The 13546-nt window shown below is 37.7% G+C and overlaps 1 protein-coding gene across 1 annotated transcript in view; it reads right to left on the bottom strand.

The window, feature by feature from the left end:
• PTPRZ1 (protein tyrosine phosphatase receptor type Z1) overlaps nt 1–13546 on the bottom strand; it is a 168117-nt gene that overhangs the window by 59748 nt on the left and 94823 nt on the right. The window contains exons 7-8 of the mRNA XM_035021005.1: nt 8942–9099; nt 8640–8790 (exon numbers count right to left, since the gene is read on the bottom strand). Coding sequence (XP_034876896.1) covers nt 8640–8790; nt 8942–9099 — 309 coding nt within the window. The remainder of the gene's footprint in view (nt 1–8639; nt 8791–8941; nt 9100–13546) is intronic.

Raw genomic sequence — 13546 nt, 5'->3', positions numbered from 1 at the left:
TTTCAACAGAAGGTAAAAAGTTAAACTTCTTCACTGTGGAGTTTTTGTTTATGACCTTTCGTATGTCTGAAACACTTCTTCCTCCCCTCCTTCCTTCATCTGCATCCCACCTTCCCATTCGGGAAAAGTCTAGGTCAAATGCTCCCTCCTGTTATGCGTGCCCTGATCTCTGCTGAAGTGAGCTGGGTCATTTTCACCTGTCTGTTTTGCTTTAACACTACTCTTGCATTAATTGCATGTTCTCTTATATTACTTTTTCCTGAACAGGTCCTGAGTCCCGCAGTAGGTTATAAACGTAAGAGCCACAGCTTTTTATTTCTATACTGTTTAGGACACTGTCTTGAATACATCTGGCACATAAATTCATTTTTATAAATAAAAAAAGGATATCTTCAAGCTCATGATGTTTTTATTTCTCTTGTTTGGTACCTGACAGGTATCTTCAGCTCAGGATGAGGAGACTTTAAAATGATAAAATAGGGTCTATTATCAGACATTTTGTTGTTTCAAAATCCTTGAAATAACTTAAAATTCCCTATCAGAGAAAACCATAGGAAAACAACTAAAACTATTATTTCTGTATTTTTTGGACCTGCTGACAAAAATCCCACTTTGGCATTAACAGATTAATAGATTAAGCGATTAATTTTAGGAAATTAGATTTGCTTTGTCTGATCTGAAAAAATACTTTGAAAATAGTTCAGGGACTTCTTACAATGAATTCAAGCCCATGCTGGAATCATGCCAAAAATTTAGTCCCATCAAAAAGTGTATTCTGATACTTTCTGAAATGCATTCATAATGTGCTAATTTGAACTAATTACGAGGATGAAAATTAAAAAATTTTATGATACTGTGCTAATGGAGCAAAGCAATAAATATACTCTATTCATAGGCCAGATAAACTTGCAAAAGAGAGGGAGAAAAGTCTCTAAAGCTAAAGATTGATATGCTCAGAGAATCCAAGCTTTGCTTCTAGGAGATACCTGAAGTTACAAAGTCACTACATGAGACCATGCAATTGACATAAGTCAACCAATGGTCAACTGCTACAAAGACTCAATAAAAATAAGGCAACAACAGCGGCAGAATGTGACCAAAAAACCTTTGGTCTATACTAGCTTGTAGTTTTGCTTGTGAACACAAGAGGGCAGTCAAAACTAACAACTGACCTTGTAAATTGAAACAAATTGTAGCTACAGGATTTAATAATAGGAATTTTAGCCTATGTATGCTATGCTAGCAATGGTACATAAATGACCCAGAAAATATAAAATATATACTTTAAATAACACACGTACAACTTTATATGAGTTAGAGACAGGATTATTCACTGTAAAAACTATGTTTTGTTGTTGTTTGTTTGTTTGTTTATTAAGGATTTAGGGTGAGGTGTTCCTTTGGGAGTAAGAGAACAATTCTCCAAAAACATGAATTCATCAAAAAGCATGAATTCAGAATAAGAAAATGCATTCTGATTTAGGTCTAGACTACATCGTCCTTACTCTATCTAGTGACACTTCTTTAGTGGCCACCAGATGGCAGAAGATCATTGATCATCGCAAAAGTGAGCTAGCTACTCATGTGAACTATATCAGTGGGGGAAGAGGATTGCCTCAATCTTGCTTCTAATGAATCCCGAGTTCATTTTTAGAAGGTTGAAAGCAATTACGGACAATATCACTTATAGATTTTGTCCTACAAAAATCAATCCCTCTTTTTAGAGAGTAGGAATCATTTAAAGTGAACTATTCTCTTCCCTCAAAATGAAGCTATCTTAAAATGCATTAAAGTTTTATGCATGCACACAAAGCAAAAATCTCTTGAGAAAATATAAAATTATTAGCTGCAAAAATACCCAAGGGACTGCTGCCTAATTAGCAGAAAATTACTTTGTTTGGATGTCTGTGTTTAGTTCGCCTTTATAGTTGAAATCAGCAGACGTTTCAAATTTTAAGAATCAGCATTAATATAAGGTAGGACTTTAAAAAGAAACATGTATTTCCTTGTCATCGAGTTTTTATTCCTTTGCGTCTGCTTTATAAATCTGTAAGAGCTTATGGGTAATTTGTTTAATAGTTTAGACTTACATTTTAATTAGGAACTTTGTAAATGTTTCTTTTGTTTAATGATAATCAATAGCTTAGTAATATGTTATAAAACTGAGCTAAATTTTATCTTTTAGATGCTAGCTGAAAGAGGGGATTTTACAGGGAAAAGATAATATACTTTAGAATGTGTTCAAGAGAAAAACCTGTGCTTCTGTATGTTTATGATCTTGCCAAAGGGCTGCCCTTCTATAAGGTAGGAATGGATTTTTTAAAATAATAATCTAGTTCATTCTATATACACTATTTGGTGTTCAAACAAAAAACTGGGTAATGACCATGGAATAAGTTATTAATTTGCACTAAATTTTCCAGGTTTTCCTTATATTTATTGAAATTTGCTTATCATATTAGAAGGATATATACTCTATAAAGCACATTATCTGGATTGAAAATCAAGGAAGTGTTTTCCAGATCAACATCTACCCAGACACCAGATACAAGATACTAACTGATATAATAAAATAGTAACAAAAAAATAATTTCCTTGATTACAGGGAGTTCAGCACCATACTGAGACCTCATTTCCTTCTTTAGGACTGAATCCCATGCCCGATTCCTTTCCACAAGCTACACGTGATCTGGGTCACAGTTACGGATTCTTTCAGGAACACTGACCAAGAAGGAGAATCTGGTTCCTGCAAGCCCTTGGCCATGAGCCAGGCTGTGACAAATCTGGGGTCCATGTCAAGTCACATAGACTACAAGTAAGTGCCTCAGTACAAATGCAAAGGCTGCTCACATAGAAAGAATGAGGATGTAGTTTCCTTTGTAAGGGAGCTGTGAGTGTTCTTACTTCAAAACCGATTTTTAACATTAAATTCTCATCTACTTGGTTCCAGGCACTCTGGACATACAAATTAAGATGGTGCTGTTTGGGGCGCTGGGTGGCTCAGTCGGTCAAGCGTCTGCCTTCGGCTCAGGTCATGATCCCAGGGTCCTGGGATCGAGCCGCACATCGGGCTCCCTGCTCGGCAGGAAGCCAGCTTCTCCCTCTCCCTCTGCTGCTCCCCCACCCCCCTCCTGCTTGTGCTCTCTCACTCTGTCAAATAAATAAATAATAAATAAATAAAATCTTAAAGAAAAAAAAGATGGTGCTGTTCTTGCCTTTAGGAAGCTTATTCCTATGATAGCTGCTAACATTTAAATTTAGTAATCTATTAAAATAAAGGGTCTATGTCCCAAACCCTTTACATTATGAATGCAAAATAAACTTTTAGAAAATATGCCATTGAGACCAAGTTAGGTTGTGCTTTCAAAATTACACGTTTTTCCCAATTAAAGTTGTGAAGGTTTCACAAACTTGCAGCTGATACAAAGTCATGTATTTTCTCAAATGAAGAGTGAATGCCTCACACAGAGGAATGCGCACGACTTGCAGAGCAAGTACCAAAGAGTGAAGCACTGGGTGTTAAAGGGGAAAAGTGGGAAAAAAGGAAAATAAACAAAGACGGAGAAATACAAATGAAGAGGGCATGACAACTCTGGCTGTGACAAGTCTCTCAGCGAAGCACAGATGTTGATGCAGATGGCCAAAGGAGATTTGAGTCTCCTTCCACGTTTGCTGTTCTATGTGCCTGGCTTGGAAGAAGGAGAGACACCCTGAGGGAGAAGGTCCAGCCTTAGCTCCATGGACTAGGGGTAAAACTGTGGGTACAGGTAAAAAGACAAAATGGTGATTCTTGGGGAGTGGCAGAGAAAATGTCACAATTACCTAAGATGTCACTAGATCTTACCCAGTTATTTCCCAGGGAGCTGAAGTTTGGTGCAGTTTAGCACAGCCTGTGACAGAAGTACTTTGTGATACACACTGATAAATCCATCACATCCTCCTCCGAGGCTGACGAGCCTCACTTCAAAAAATATGGAGACAGGTGTTTTGATGACATTGTTGTGAAGAACTTGAAGATTTACAGACCCAGAAGACAACCAGTATTAAGGTCGTGATTTCCCCTCAGGGAGCAGCAGGTCTTAATAAAACTACATGTAAACATTGCCACAAATGTTAAATACAGTAACTAGGAATGATCTGCCCCTGATTTGTAGCTCGAAAGGACTCCATTACTCACTTCAGATAAGTAGCCAAAAGGAATCTTTCAGATTCTACCTAATTCAGTCAATCTTTTCTAGGGACACACTGTAACTTCATCAACAAAATATATAACCTTCTAAGAAGTAAATAATCTCCAGGTCACTTTTCTGCGTATAGTTGGCGCATAGCGTTACGTACACGTGACCTTAATGAATGCTATTTAAAACTACTGACCTTCAAGAAGGTGAGTCTACTGATGTTTAATTCATCATGACATTTTTCAGGAAAGTACAGAAAATTTCTCACAGCTCAAATACAATATTAGGCTATAGGGACAATCTTTCATGCAAACCTGCCTTGAAAAACATTTTATATTGTATTTTTTTTAAAGAAAGTTTGCACTGGGGGCACCTGGGTGTCTCAGTCAGTTGAGCACCTGCCTTCAGCTAGGGTCATGATCCCACAGTCCTGGGATCGAGCCCCACGTCAGGCTCCCCGCCGAGCAGGGAGCCTGCTTCTCCCTCTCCCTCTGCCCATCTGCCCTGCTTGTGCTCTCTCTCTCTCACTCTATTTCAAGTAAATAAATAAATAAAATTAAAAAAAAAAGTTTGCATTGAATATATTGCAATGCTAGCAAATGAGATCTGAAGTGCTTTTATGATTTTATTCAACAAAAAAAGCCTTAAACATGGAAAACTTGAATAGCACCCCATACTTGTGATAGCTTGCTCCCATATGTATGTGCACACACACACACAAGAATGTGTAGATACACACATTATATTAATAGCAGCTGTAAGTCTGGGACACGTTATGTTCAGGGGACTGTACTGCTTTGCAAACTTTAGCCCATTTAAACCTCACAACAAGGTGGCCTTTGACCTCTAATTTTATAGGTGAAGTAACTTGACAATTTTTTAAGACTTTATTTATTTGAGAGAGAGAGTGAGAGAGAGCACACGTGAGCAGGGGGAGGGGCAGTGGGAGAGGGAGAGGTCTTAAGCAGACTCCCCTCTGAGCGCTGATCCCGAAGCAGGGCTCAATCTCATGACCCAGAGATCAAGACCAGAGCCAACATCAAGAGTCGGATGCTTAACCAACTGAGCCACCCAGGCGCCCTGTAACTTGACAATTTTTATTTAACTAATAAGTACTGGCAGCAAGGCTTGATACCAGAAGCCTACTGGACTTCAAAGCCCAAGCTTTTCCCCACTGTGCCTCAGGAGGTCCCTGCTTCTCAGTGGGAGAGTCTTGCTAAGAAGGCAGCAGGAAAGCGTCTGGTGCCTGGAAGTTATGGGATGATGTTGAACTTCACTGATTTTACTCATGCTGTGTTTGCATGGTGAGTCACACATGTTTCTCATTATCTAAAAGACAGTTTTTACTAGCTCCTTCAAAGTTCTATTAAATTCTGTGTCCATTCCACGATGCCAAAGAGAAATGTCTCTAGTAAATGGCAGCTCTACATAAAAATGCAAAAATAGAGGACTGATGTTCTGGTAAAATACGCATTCATTCACAAACGCTTATTGAGTTCCTGCTATGAATACAAAAATGAATAAGGGTTAATCTCTACCCTCAAGGAGTTTACATAGATATACAGACCTCACATGGTTTTTGCAATTATTTGCAATGTGTTTTGCAAATATATTTTTCCACAGTGCATCTCCTGAAAGCTGAATTCTGACAATTTTCATGCCACCCCCTCTCTCTTGGTCAAAATGAAAATGTTAGATATCTACAATATCAAAATATATAAATATAACCTGAGTATCCAAAATTGAGGAACTGGTTTAGTAAATTGTTATGACTATACAATGGAATACTGCAAAAAATTAAGAATGGTGCATTAACTATCGATATATGTGTATCATCGAGTAAAATAAAATCAACAAACATATATGTACTGTAGTCTCATTTTTGTGAGATATAAGAATATATTTTTAATTTAAGAAAAAGTCCTGGAAGGATATTCACCAAAATCTTCCTAACGGTTATCTCTGGGTGGTGACATTATAGGGAATTTTCATTTTTTCTGTGTGTTTATCTGTGTTTCCTGCCTTTTAATAATGTTCATGTAAAAAAACTTATTTTCAGATTCAATTTAATAAAGATTAAATCATGGACATAAATGCAATCCTCAATTTTTATTCTCAAATTCACCAGAAAGTAGAAGGGGGATAATGTGTCCATTAAGAAGAAAACCATCACAGGAATATGCCCATGGCAAATGATAATAAAGACTTGTCGAATACAAATACTCATGATGGAAAAACTAAGAATCCAATCGTTCCAGTTTGTGAAAAAAGCCAATGCCTTTTTTTTTTTTTTAAGGTAGGTTCCATGCCCAACCTGGGCCTTGAACTCAAGTCCCTGAGATTAAGAGTTGCACGCCCTACCCACTGAGCCACCCAGGCACCCCTGCTATGTTTTTATTATATGAAAATGGATTCTTTCTGTCATTCAGGGAGTATTTGGTGAATGAGAGCTTTATGTTAGCCCAGCAATGGAGATAAAGACTTAGTTACTTCTCTCATGGGTCTCAGTGTCCAGTGGGGGAGACAAATAAGTGAACAGACAATTGTCATCTGTGGCAACTGCTGTGCACTTTGGATGCACAGGACACGACACGACTCCAGATGAGCATCACTGATTTTGTACTCTGTGGGCCTGGCACCTTCACGAGTGCAGAGTCCCATGCCCCGGCCACAGCCAGACTTGATGAGGATGGAGATAGACTCAAAGATGGCTCCCCAGTGGATGCAAAGTCTGTGTGAGTCTTGAAGAATGAGGAGGAGGCAAGCAAGTGAAGACAGAGGGAAGAATATGCCATGGTAAGGAAATAGCATGTAATATGTAATGTGGGAGAACGTGGTCTTCCATCTTCAGGGGACATCAAAGAGTTCGGTCAGCACAAGAGAAGGAAGCTAATGGCAAAGAATAAATGCTAAGGCTAGTACGTGCTAAACAGGACCATGCAATGATGAATGGTTTGGGTTTTATTCTAAAGGCAATGGAAAGCCACTGAAAGGTTTTAATAAAATACAACTGAGAAAAGTACGTAGCAAATAAAAATCGAATTTATTTCATTTGTTATTTGATCTATTGCATTTTCTAAAAGGAGATGCTTAAATGTAGTGTTTGGTTTTTTTTTTTTTTTCCTAATCAGTTGTCTATTATTTACCAGACAGAATGTTATAGTATTTAGTATTGCTGGTAGAAATATAATGAAATTTCCTCACTTTGGGGCAATTCAATTAGAAATTTATGGTCATGTTAAATGTAGCTCTTCATCACTGTTGTCTTGTGCTCTATTTTGTTGTTGTTGTTGTTAAAGGAGAAGTAATTCTCACAAACATTACATTAAAATAATAAAAACATGCTGTTTTAATGCTACTCTTCAAAAGCAGATGATTATTAGATTAACATTATAGATGGCCAAAAATTCATTGTACAGCTGAGATCAAAGAAGGCCATGTACTTGGAAATGTTTTAAGTCCTCAAAGCAAAGGCCACTTCACCTATTTCTTTCATCAGCCAGTCCACTATCAGTGTAAACTGAAAAGGAAAAGTCAGTAGATGCACCTGATTGTGTCCTCCGGACATTTTCAAAGGCTTCTGACTGTGGGTCAACTTCAAAATACACAGAGGGCACTGCAGAAACTTGCCCCTGGGGTTCTTCCGTTGCTTGGGCCTAACAAACTTCTTTTCCCCCAAAGAAGGAAACTGGAGGAAAGACTCCCTTTTTATTTATTAATAATTCAGTGCATTTGCTTTCAATCCCTACTGCGTGCTATGCTCTCCACTCAGAGCTGCCAACACAAAGGTGAGCACTTTAAAACCCCAACCACGCACCAAGACTCAACTCAAATGTCGTTCTATCGGAGAGGCTCTTGACCACCCTAACCGGAAGTGATCTCCCCAAGCTCTGCACACCTCAGCCCATTAGTCATTCATTTCCTAGAGCTCTTAGTACAAACACCATAAAATGAATTTGGAAGTTTGTCTATGTGGCTTTGCCATCTATTACTGTGTGTTTAAAAAAAAAAATCACTTTCCTTACTGAATCTCAGTATTTTTCATTTGCAAGATGCGGTTATTTGTGTGGGGAAGAACAGCAATTTTTATTTATTTATTTATTTAGAAGATTTTATTTATTTTGAGAGAGAGAGAGAGAGAGAAGATCTCAAGCAGACTCCACGCTGAGTGCAGAGCCCGACACTGGGCTCAATCTCATGACCCTGAGATCATGACCTGAGCTGAAGGCAGACGCTTAACCGACCGAGCCAGCCACGTACCCCAGAACAGCTGTTTTTAAATGTTATTTTATAAATGTGGTAACTGAGATTCAGAGAAGTTAAATAGCTTATCTAAAGCTATAAAGCTAATCATCAAATATTTTAAAAAATCTTAGTCTTGTGTATTTTCCATTATTCCACAATTAACTCCTATAACATCGAACCTATAAAAGTAGTAAAAAATTATATTTCAATACACACCTGCTGCATGAATCTCTTCCTTTCCAGTATATGAGGAAAACACCTGCCTAGAGAACTTGTATTGTTGTTCTCGAAAATTATTTTGTAAGTAGTCCATCAGCATGACATAACCAGACTGTTGCATTGTAAGAACTTCACAAAAAACAGCCAACTGGAAAAAAGATCATTTAACATACAATTTAGCATATCTGCTTCAAAGGCATCTGTAAATGCTTTAAAATAGATATTTAGTAGTAAAGCTTAGAAAATAATTATTTTTAATTACTTCAAATTACTGCTTTTGTTTGAATTTCCAAGATTACCTGGCTTTCAGAGATGCTAACTGTATCTTTAAAAATAATCCAGTCAACAGTGTCTGTGCAGGGAGGAGACGTCAATGAGCCATTGTAAGTGTAATACTTGTCAGTTGAGTTTGGCAGAAGGTTCAGCAGTATGAAGGGATCCAATGCAGCTTGTTTCCCTACAAAGTAACAAAATATATCTCAGTTGGAATCTCAATACTGGAACTCAGCAGTTCAGAGCTTCTACAAAACAGAGACATTTGGTTTGTTATAAATTTAATAAATGAAATTTTAAGAATATTTTAGATATATTTCAAAAATGGTGATAAAACCAACATATTCTGAATTTCCTTACATGTATCACTACATAGGGTTAAATGTTTCAACTTTACACTAGCAAGATGCTGGAGAGATTATTTTACATATAAAAGATGTTCAGAAATCATATAACCATCTTAATAGATACAGTGAAACCATTTTAGAAGACTTAATGCCAGTTTGTGGAAAACAAAAAGAAAACCTTATTCTGGTGAAGATTATCTTCAGAAGCCTGTAATTAACATTGTATTTAAGAATGACTTATTGGGCAAGCTTTACCCCTAGAGATAAAGGATGAGACAAAAAAATCCTGCTATCACCATTTCTAATTAACACTGAACTGGAGGGCTGGGCCAGTGCAATAAAGTAAGAAAAAGAAAAAAGTCATAAAGATTGGATATGAAGAAATGATACCATCATACTTTGCAAATACATGATTGTATATGTAAAATACTGAAAAGAATTTACAGGCTTAGAATTAATAAGTGTATTTAGTAAAGTCACTGTTCATAAGACCAATATACCAAAATTAATTATATTTCTATGTACCAATATCAAGCAATAGAAAATGAAATTTAAAGCAATATAACTCAAAACAACAAAATATCAAATACAAGTAAATCTAACAAATGATATGTACAACATCTATATTGAAAATTACAAAACTTTCTTGAAAGTAATAGATAAAATCTTAAAATGATGGGAAATATCAAGTTCATGGTTTGGAAGATTTAGTATTGTGAAGGTGTTGATTGTCCCCAAATTGATTTATGGAGTCAACAAATCTTATCAAAATCCCAGAAGCTTTTGCACACGTGTGTATGTGTGTGTATTTACTGAGATGCTGATTTTAAAATTTAAATGGAAATGAAAAGAAAAGTTAAGGTAATCTTGAGCAATAACAAAGTTACTGAGAACCTTCATTATCAGGTAGAAAGACCCATTATATAAAACTATGGATATCATGATAGTGAAATATTCACGCAAAGACAGACAAAGAGAATAATGAAAAAGAATAGAGAACCCAGACCCATACTCTTGATTTAGGACAGGAGAAATTACTATGTAGTTGGAATGGATGGCCTTTTCAGTAAACAGTGCTATATCAATTGGTTTCCTATGGAAAAAAATGAATCATGATTCCCTACTTCACAAGGTAAGCACAATGAGTTTTAAATAGATGTAGATCTACATGTGAACAGAATAATAAAGATTTTAGAGGAAAACAGAAAAATGTTGATTAAATAACCTTTCTTTTTTTTTTTTTTAAGATTTTATTTATTTATTTGACAGAGAGAGACACGGCGAGAGAGAGGGAACACAAGCAGCGGGAGTGGGAGAGGGAGAAGCAGGCTTCCCACGGAGCAGGGAGCCCGATGCGGGGCTCGATCCCAGGACCCTGGGATCATGACCTGAGCCGAAGGGAGACGCCTAATGACTGAACTACCCAGGCGCCCCTAACAAACCTCCTTCTTAATCTTATCAATGTGCTACAATTGTTTCTTTTTTCTGCTGGAGACGAAATTTATCTTAAAAATGTTCTGTGGAAACGTGAATTTGGAGAATACTAATTAAGGAGCCAAACATTGACTCACTGCTAAATTAGGCGGGAAATGAAATGACACCAAGAAAGCTAAAGGCCAGAAAAGGAAGAAAAGAGGTGAGATCTGAATAGGGATGGTGAAATGGAGAACTTTCTTAAAATGCTAACTGTTTTGTGCCTTATTTTAAAAATGTTATTTACATATATGTCCTAAATTTTTGTCTTGGATAACACAAGACTTTTCAATTACAGTAGAGCTTTTCAATTAGACCACTGTCTTTTGAGAAAATAGGAATAAGGTGATTTTTTGAATATATGTCTAGCAAAAACATTTGCTTCATCTGAATCACCTCACTACTGTGAACACAGGCGAGAATCACACCTGAGTCAGTGCTGCTGTATTTATGATCATTCAATCACTCTTCATTTGAACATATGTTGGTGACTAACCAATCAATCTGCTGCTCCCTTTTATAGGAGGTTGAGAGCAGGTGGGGGAAGACGAGTAGGGAGAGAGATAAAGACCACAATAGGGTCAAGCACTAGGGAAGAGCCACTAAATACTTAAAACCAACTCTTACTGTGAAATTTAAGAAACAAAACAGAGGAGCATAGGGGAAGAGAGGAAAAAATAAAACAAGACGAAACCAGAGAGGGAGACGAAGTATAAGAGACTCAATCATAGGAAACAAACTGAGGGTTGCTGGAGGGGAGAGGAGTGGAGGGATGGGGTAAGTGGGTGATGGACATTAAGGAGGGTATGTGTTGTAATGAGCACTGGGTATTATATAAGACTGATGAATCACAGACCTGTACCTCTGAAACCAGTAATACGTTATAGGTTAATTAATTGAATTTAAATTTTAAAATGTTTTTAAAAAAACAACTCTTACTACTTAGGACGGTAAAATTTAAGATGGTGCCATGTCAAAACGGTCTGCGAGGACTTTCCAATATACAAATTCCTGGGCTGAATTTGTGATTAAGATTAACACCAGAAATCGTTCTAATGACAAATCCCATTTGAGAATCACTGATGATGTTACCTGGGGTGTGTCTCTTCCTTTGCAACTTGAAAGAGTTCAACCAAAAGTTCTCTTTTTTTGTGGACTCTGCTTGTGGAATATTAATATGCTATCTTTGTATAGATGCAACCTCACCCTCTCTCTCTCCACTCCAAGGGTAGGAAGTGCCTAACACAGAGCAGGTATGGAGGAAGGAAGGGAAAGAAAGAAAGGTAAGAGTGAGGGAAGGAACGGGAAATGGGTTTGTCTTTTGGAGAGGAACATAGGAAATGAGTAATCAGCCCACATTGGAATAAGATAAATTTTATAATCTTGATGATGGTTCTAAGTGTGGTTTGTTGAACAACTCACATTAGATGGAGAATATGCAGCAGGATTCGGGAGTTCCGCTGCAGTTCCGGCATCTGTCTACAGAGAAGCCCTGCCTTCCGTCGTCTCAGTTCCCACCAGCAATGGCTGAGGGCTAATACTGGGAAGCCTTCAGTTTATTGGGCACTAGGGGATTTTCTAGACTCTGAAATAGATTTAGTCTAAGAACTGTCAAAATAGAAACATTTACCTTTAGGAGGGCTTAACTTATTTAGTCTGTACGGATCCTGTCTAAGAACCAATTCAAATCAAACTGACACTTACCACTAATACACGTCTCCACAGTGTGGCAGAACAAACTCTGGACAGACTAGGAGCTAGATCCTAGCTCTATTACTACTTACCAATGGTAAAAGCTCAGGTGTCCTTCTCGAATATATTGAAATATTAAGTATCTAGTGGGTGAGCTGATACACATGGAGAATTATTCTATTTTCTGGTAAAAGAAGAGGGAAGAAGTTGGTGCGCAAGCAGCAGGATAGAGAGACAGGAAACAGTAATGGCGGGCAGATGAGGATGTGTTCCCAGGCAGTCCGAGAGACTGTAAGTTCTGCTTCCAAATGGAGAGCCGGGATAGGGGCAGAATCGTGTTGTTGGCAATCCAGATTCTCAGGGAGGTTATTATGTGGCAGCAAGGGCTCTGATGAAGCGCCTCCCTCAATGGCTTGCAGATAGTGAATGTTAAAAAGTAAACTTTAGCCAAAGAACATGAGCAAAGTGGTTCTTAAACTCATACGACCCTCATATGACCCTTTTAGAGAGCCCCGGAAATAAATGAAGAAACCTCAGGAAGAAGTGGCCAAAATGCCACAGTGACCCAAGTCAGGACCAACAGGTCAGTGTTTACACCACTCTTGTTGGCCCCACAGGCTGATGCCAGGCCCCGGAACATTCAGACTTCGTATTTTACACAAGTTTCAGTGTAGGAATTCAAGCCAGCTGCCTTCTTTCAGTCTTGATAGAATCCACTTTCTGACTAAATGAGGGAAAAATTAAGTGTGGCTTATGGCATTCAGTGTTGAATTTTGCAATCTAGTGGATGGAGGGAGATAACAACTTCATCTTGCGTTGATTGCACCTTTCAAAAAAACCCAATACAAGCAGCATTGCTTGAGTTCACAAATTCCTGACTTCTGAAAAGTTCTGTCAGTTAAGGTCCTCACATGTGATTGACAAAGATGAATCAATCCTAGGCCTGGCTTTTGTTTTCCAAAAGGATCTATATGAATTTTGTTCCTGATTTCAAGAGTTTGCAGCTTCCCGGAGAGGAATAATCCTTATTTTATTAATAACTTAGGGCAGCATTAATACTGTGTGTGTGGATACCTACTAAAAATAAAATAACAATAATAACAGGTTTGCTGTCTCTTG

This window comes from Mirounga leonina, unplaced genomic scaffold (assembly GCF_011800145.1).
Source record: "Mirounga leonina isolate KUSES-001 unplaced genomic scaffold, KU_Mleo_1.0 Mir_174, whole genome shotgun sequence".
NCBI classification, from domain to species: Eukaryota; Metazoa; Chordata; class Mammalia; order Carnivora; family Phocidae; genus Mirounga; species Mirounga leonina.
Note: the sequence above shows the minus strand (reverse complement) of the source record. Positions and strands in the feature narration are given on the sequence as shown.